The sequence below is a fragment of the Balaenoptera borealis genome (assembly GCF_965194805.1).
Source record: "Balaenoptera borealis genome assembly, chromosome: 3".
Classification (NCBI taxonomy): Eukaryota; Metazoa; Chordata; class Mammalia; order Artiodactyla; family Balaenopteridae; genus Balaenoptera; species Balaenoptera borealis.
The window spans coordinates 168,751,216-168,758,615 of NC_138866.1; the positions used below are offsets into that span (position 1 = coordinate 168,751,216).

The 7,400-nt window shown below is 40.7% G+C and overlaps 1 protein-coding gene across 2 annotated transcripts in view; it reads right to left on the reverse strand.

Annotated features, from left to right (window-relative positions):
• CCDC7 (coiled-coil domain containing 7) overlaps nucleotides 1-4,322 on the reverse strand; it is a 324,264-nt gene extending 319,942 nt beyond the window's left edge. For both annotated transcript variants that reach the window (XR_014242606.1, XM_082385250.1), the window contains exons 1-2: nucleotides 3,184-4,322; nucleotides 419-748 (exon numbers count right to left, since the gene is read on the reverse strand). Coding sequence is in view for 1 of the 2 variants with exons in the window: in XM_082385250.1 (XP_082241376.1) it covers nucleotides 419-697 (279 nt within the window). In the remaining variant the exon portion in view is untranslated. The remainder of the gene's footprint in view (nucleotides 1-418; nucleotides 749-3,183) is intronic.
• Nucleotides 4,323-7,400: the final 3,078 nt, after the last annotated feature.

Genomic DNA, 7,400 nt, shown 5'->3' on the forward strand with positions numbered 1-7,400 from the left:
ACCAACTATATGATTTATGCTGAACACCTGCTTTCCTTCAGGGAGTCTGGAATTTTGGGACATGCTAGGCAGAGAGTACCTAGGTGACCAACCTCCAATAAAACCCTGGGCACTGACTCTCTAGTGAGCTCCTCTGGCAGACGTTTCACATGTGCTGTAACAATTTGTTGTTGAAGGAATTAAGCATGTCCTGTGTGACTCTAAAGGGAAAGAAATCTTGGAAACTTGCACCTGGTTTCCTCGAGACTTCACCCCATGTGCCTTTTCCTTTTGCTGATTTTGCTTTTAATCCTTTCACTATAATGTATCTTGGCCATCAATATGACTATATACTGAGTCCAGTGAGTCCTCGAAGGAAATCACTAAACCTGACGATGGTCATGGGAACCCCCAACCCAGGCACCAACAAGTATCTTACCATCTTCAGATGTTTGGTAATTTTCCTGATCAATTCATCTTCTGCTATTAACTCCTTTGTCTTACTTGATGGAATGGGCAAAGCATACCTTATGATGGATTCCCCTGTTGGTGGAGATCTTAAGACCACTGGTTCAAGTTTATCACGTACTAATTTTGTACTATGTTTTTCTTTTGGTTTAGGCGACAATGGTGAATTAAATACTCCTTTTTTATACGTTAATTCTGGAACATTTGCCAATTTACTACTAGATGCCAACAGATGCTTTACTGGCTTCATTTTGTTATTTACTTAGCTTCTGAATTATAGATGAAAAAATTTTATTCCTCCCTGTAAATAAAACATTAAGATTTCAGATTAAAAATGATGGCAGATTAAAAAGAATGAAATAATGCCATTGCAGCAACGTGGATGGACCTGGAGATTATCATACTAAGTGAAGCAAGTCAGACAGAGAAGGACAAATATCATATGATATCGCTTATATGGGGAATCTATTATTTAAAAAATGATACAAATGAACTTATTTACAAGACGGAAACAGACTCCTAGACTTAGAAAACAAACTTATGGTTACCAAAGGGGAAAGGTGGGCGGGGGGGGGGGGGTGTAGATAAATTGGGAGCTTGGGATTGACATATACACACTACTATATTTAAAATAGATAACCAGGGACTTCCCTGGTGGTCCAGTGCGTAAGACTCCATGCTCCTAATGCAGGGGGCCTGGGTTCGATCCCTGGTGGGGGAACTAGATCCCACATGCATGCCGCAACTAAGAGTTTGCATACCACAAAGAAGTCCGCATGCCACAACTAAAGATCCCGCATGCGGCAACTAAGCCCCAGCACAGCCAAAATAAATGAATAAGTAAAATAGACAGCCAACAAGAACCTACTGTATAGCAAAGGGAACTCTACTCAATATTCTGTAATAACCTAAATGGGAAAAGAATTTGAAAAAGAATAGATATATATACATAAAACTGAATCACTCTGGTGTACACCTGAAACTAACACAACATTGTAAATCAACTATACTTCAATATAAAATAAAAATTTTAAAAAAGAAAAAAAAATGATAGCCAGACTATCAATTGCCATGAAGATGGTGAATCCCAAAATCAACTCTGGAGAAATTACAAAATGGAGAGGGAAACATTCCTAACAACAAAGAAAAAAAAAAAAAAACCTGTGAGAAACCCCTAGAGGTGTGATTTATGTGTGGGCATTCAGGACAGGAGCTGCAGGGAGGGAAGAAGACAGTGGCAGCAGTGAAAGAACGTATTTAGAAAACTTTAAAATTTTATTTTTACCTTTCCCCCCCATTCTTGAGCTAATATAGGCCCTTTATATATACCATTATTTCCATAGACAGTAATAGCCTATTATTTGCTGATCCCAGGGTATCAGCAAAGTAATACTGGGGCAGCACCAATGTCATGCTAGAATAAGGAAGTATAGACTGGGTAGGACTTATTAAGCTTTCATTCTCCTACTTCTCTCTTTCCAAAGCTGATTAAGACTCAGAACAATGCCTCCTCCCATGGGAATTGTCTGATAGACTGGCAAAATTAAGATAGAATAGCATTGGCTCTCTGTTGTCTGCAGTGCTCCACACATAGACTAGTCCCACTGTTGTGGGTTGAACTGTGTCCCCCAAATAGATATGTTCAAGTCCGAACCCCTGGTACCTGGGAATATGACCGTATTTGAAAATACAGTCTTTGCAGATGTGATCAAGTTAAAATGACGTCATATTGGAATAGGGTGGGCCCTAAATCCAATGACTGGCGTCATTATAAGAAAGCCATGTGATGACACTTGTACACATACAGGGAAGGCCACGAAATGATAAGGGCAGAGATTGGAGGGGTGCAGCTGCAAGCCAAGGAATGTTAAGGATTGCCAGTACCCACCAGAAGCCAGGAAAAACCTTCAGGGGGAGCACAGCCCCGCCAACACCTTGATTTCAGATTCCTAGCCTCCAGAATTGTTAGAGAATAAATTTCTCTCACAATAAATCGTTTTAGGCCACCCTTTTTGTGGCACGTTATTACAGCAGCCCTAGGAAACTAATTTGCTGATGGAAATGATTCAGTAGAAAGCAAAAAGTATGACTGGGAGAGAGGGAGTTGCTGTGATGATACCCTTGAGTAAACAAGAAGAAATGGGTTTTAAGGCACGAATGGGTCCAACGCACTTTAGACAGGAACAGGGAAACTTTACCTAAGGTAGCAGACAGGAAGGCAGAGATGTGGGCTACCTCAAGAAACCAGCAGAAAAGGATGGGGCACTCACCAGGTGCTAGAAAACGGCCTAATAAATGGATCCATGAAAGTTCACAGAAACTTTAAGAAAAAAAAAAGTTACCTGCAGTGAACACTTATAAAAAAATACTTAAGGATTTTACACTTTTGCTCCATTTAACTCTCCTAACAATGCCAGGAGGTGGATACTCTATCACCATAAAATTACCCAAGTTTATCAGTCACTTTCCACCACGAAGACAAACGTTTTCTGGTTTCCCTTCAAGGATTAGCTTGATATCCATTTCAAGCCCTTTAACGACACATTATACAAAACTATGGGGGTGGGAGGCATAGGGTTTACAGTCCTTAAATTCTCCATCAAGACAAGCAGCTCAGCCACAGCTGAGGCAGTCACGCGGGGGGGGAAATGAAGAGAGAAGCAAGGATGCTTCGGCCAGGGAATCTAGTGAACACGCCCACAGCTGACAAGGGAAGTCCCCCACCACTCGGTATACCTGCCGAGGCTGCTGGCAGTCAGGCTACTCGGTGGTTTGGCCCTGGCGAGGCTGGCTCTAAGGTGAAAACGCTGGAAATTCTGCGCCTCCCAGGCTTCCTTAATCCTGCAGACTCCAGCCCTGCTGTTTTACAAACGGACATTTGCGCTGCCCGGAAACGCCGGGCTTTAGCGTCCCCGGGCGGCCGCAGCGAGGCTAAGACGCCAGCCGCCGGGCGGCCGTTGACGTCACGTCACGACGCCGACGTCCTACGTCAGACGCCGCGGGCGCGAGCCGCCCATCCCACGCGGGCGGGGAAAGGGGCGAGGGCTTCCGGCAACGGCGGCGTGTTCGAGAGCCTGCGTGTGTCCACCGCGCCGTCGGTCTCCTGTGCGATTCCTTCCAGACGCTTCACACGCGGAGATGCTTACAGGCTTTTGGCCTCGAGAAATAACGTCCCGTTTAGTGCTGTAAAGAGCTTGGGCTACACCGACAAAACCTGAGCCCCAGGCCCTCCTCTGCCACCGTCTAAATGTTTCACTGCGAGGTGTTGTGGAGTCAAATTTTTTTTTTTTAGACTATTAAATATTTTGTTGTTGTCGAACTATAGTTGATTTACAATGTGTTAATTTCTGGTGTAAAACAAAGTGATTCAGGTACATATGTTAAATACCATGTATCATGAGCATGTACCACTTACATTATTCTTCAAGGGATAATAGGAAGATTTCTGCTTCCAGCAAACTGGTGTGACAGGGACTGGGTTCATCCTCCTAGCTGACCAACTGAAAAATCAGACAAAATATAAGAAACAATGAATTTCAAGATATTGGCTATCAGGCAATTAATGACAGTGATCCCTGGGTAACAGGAAACAAACAAGATGAGCCCTGTGATTTCCTAAACTTACTTCCTGAAGAGAGGAGTTTCCAAATCATAATGCAAAGAGGGGGGAACCCAGGGAGACCCCAGAAGTCTCCCTGAGTTGAAGAAAAGATGTCCAGTAAGGCCAAGGAAATTTGAGTTAAGAGGAGGGAATACTAAAGAAGAGATTGAAAAAGAGTGAGAGAGCTCCATTAATTCTCAGAGGGACCCCCTTCAAGTCCACAGCGGATTAATGTCACCATATGCATGTATGGGCACATACATGCTAGGCTAGGGAAAGAGCCACCTAAAAGCATCAAAGGGTACAATACTCACAGGTCACAAAGACCTGGAAATATTTTATATTCTCACCGGCTAGAGTGAAAAGCTTTATAATTTATGGGTACTCCCTAAGTACTCACAAGGATTTTGCCACAGGAGGTGGTCAAAACTAGTCTTACACTAAACACTTCTCTGGACCTGACAAATGAATCTTCAAAGTAATACCTGAAAGAATCAAACATTTCCAATAACTTGACTGAGACCCAGAACAGAGCTCAAGAATATTTATACGCATATCAAAACATCCAGCACCCAACAAGGTAAAAATCACACTGTCAAGTATCCAATCAAAAGTTGCAGGGGAATTCCCTGGCAGTCCAGTGGTTAGGACTCTGCACTTCCACTGCAGGGGGCACAGGTTCGATCCCTGGTCTGGGAAGTAAGATCCCACATGCTGTGCAGCACAACCAAAAAACAAAATGTTGTAAATCATGCAAAGAAAGAGGAAAATACGATATACTAATGTAACGGGCTAAAAATCAATCAGTCAAAATGACCCCAGTCATGACAGATGATAGCACTGGTAGACAGGACAAAATAATTATTACAACTGTATTCCATATATTCAAGAATCTAGGGGAAAGATTGAACATGTTAAGTGGGGAGATAGAAGATATGAAAGCACTCAAATCAACTTTCCAGAAATGAAGATTACAATGTCTGAGAAGAAAAAATGCACTGGCTAAGAGAAACAGTAAGTTAGCAATCACAGAAGAAAAGATTCATGAACCTAATAGCAAGATAAACCACCCAGAAAGAAAGATACAGAAAAGATTCTGTGCGGGGAAAAAAAAAATTCAGGATTTCTGTGAGCCACAGAACAACTTCAAATGATGTAATATACATGCATATGGGTTCCTAACTATTTTTCTAAGTATGATGAAATGTATAACTCCACAGATCTGAGAAGCTCAATGAACACCAAGCACAGGAAACATGAAGGAAACAAGACACATCATAATCAAATTGCTTAAAAGCATTGAAAAAAGGAAAATCTTTAAATAAACCATAAGGATAAAAAGGCACATTACAAAGATAAAGTAACAAAGACAAAGATGACAACAGAGTTTTTGTCCAAAACAGTACAAGACAACATTATGCTAAGTGAGATAAGCCAGATAGACAAAGACAAGTATTGTATGGTATCATTTACATATAGAATCTAAACAAGTCAAACTTTTAAAAAAACAGTAAAATCATGGTTACCAGAGGATAGGGGAATAGTTTGATGTTGTTTAAGGGTACAAACTTAGTAGTAGATAAGCCATAGAGATCTAATGCAAAGTATAATGAATACAGACAATAATATTGTATTATGATTATGTAACGTGATAGAGGTGCTAAATATTGCCACAGTGGCAATTATGTTACAATATATAAATGTATCAAAACTTTATTTATTTATTTACTTTTTTGGCCTTGCCCCATGTCTTATGGGATCTTAGTTCCCAGACCAGGGATCGAACCCAAGCCCCAGCAGTGAGAGCGCGGAGTACTAACCACTGGACTGCAAGGAAATTCCCTCAAAATTTATAAAATGCAATACTGGAGATGACAGAGCAACATTATTAAAGTACTGAAAGAAAAAAATGGTTAATCTAGAATTCTTTAGCCAGAATAATTATCTTTCAAAAAACAAGGTGAAACAGAGAATTTGTCAGACACACAAAAGCTGAAAGAATTAATCAACAGCATACCTGCACTAAATAAATATTGAAGGAAGTCTTTCAACCAGAAGGAGAACGATACCAGTTGCAAATCTAGATCTGTCAAAGAATTGAAGAGCACTAAAAATGGAAACTACATGAGTAAACATAAAGATATTTTTCTTATTTAAATCCTCAAAGGTAATTGTTTAAAGAAAAATCAGTAACAATGTGATGAAGAATTTAGAACATAGGTGAAAGTAAAATGTATAATAATAATAGCACAAAAGCCAATTGGGAGAAATGGAAATATAACACTGTAAAGTTCTTATTCTATATGTGAACTGTTATAATACCACTTGAAAGCAGTCTGTGATGTAGGCTGGATAATGGCCCCCAAAGATAAAAGGTCTTAAACTCTAGAGCCTGTGAACATTCATTACCTTTTACGGCAAAGACTCAGCAGATGTGATTAAGGATTTTGATATGAGGAGATTATCTGAGATAATCTGGGCGCCACAAGTGTCCTTATAAGAAAGAGGCAGAGGGGGACTTCCCTGGCTGTCCAGTGGTTAAGACTCCACGCTTCCACTGTAGGGGGCACGGGTTTGATCCCTGTTCAGGGAACTAAGATCCTGCATGGCACAGCCAGAAAAAAAAAAAAGAGGCAGAGGGAGATGTGACATAGAAAAAGAGAATGCAGTATTACCAGGGAGGCAAAAGACGCGAGTGACGTGGTCATAAGTCAAGGAATGTCAGCAGCCACCAGGAACTGGAAGAGGAAAGAAGCAAATTCCCTTCTAGAGCTTCTGGAGGGAGTGTAACCCTGCCAACACTTTGACTTTAGCCCAATGAAATATTTCACATTTCATGAGAGTATTTATTTTGTTTTAAGCCACCAAGTAATAGTTTGTAACAGAAGTCATAAGAAACTAATACATGTAATAAGTTAAAGATGTATACTCTAAAACCTAAAGTGAACCATAAAATAAAACAGAAAAGAGTTGTAGCCAGTGACTCAAAAATAAAAAGGAGCTAAAATGGAATTTTAAAGATACCCATGGGAGGTGAAGAAGCTGGGGCCATTTGCTGCTATTTCCAATACAGAGAAGTACTATTAAGAGAATAGCAATCAAACTGCAATCAAATCTGTGTATCAGATAGCAACCCAGGAGTCAGTTAAATTCAAGGATCTTGCAATAGTTTGGGAGAGCTGCACTAAAGCATTTTCCTCTGTGAGGAAGAGTCTTGGAGCTGTTCTAAAAGACAAAAGAATATGAATGTCCCTTCATTTCCCTGTACTTCCCAGTGTTTAAGGTGCTCCCTCCCCAGGTGCTTGTTTTTTCTATCCTTCCATTGCCACAAAATAAATGTGTCCCATTCCAG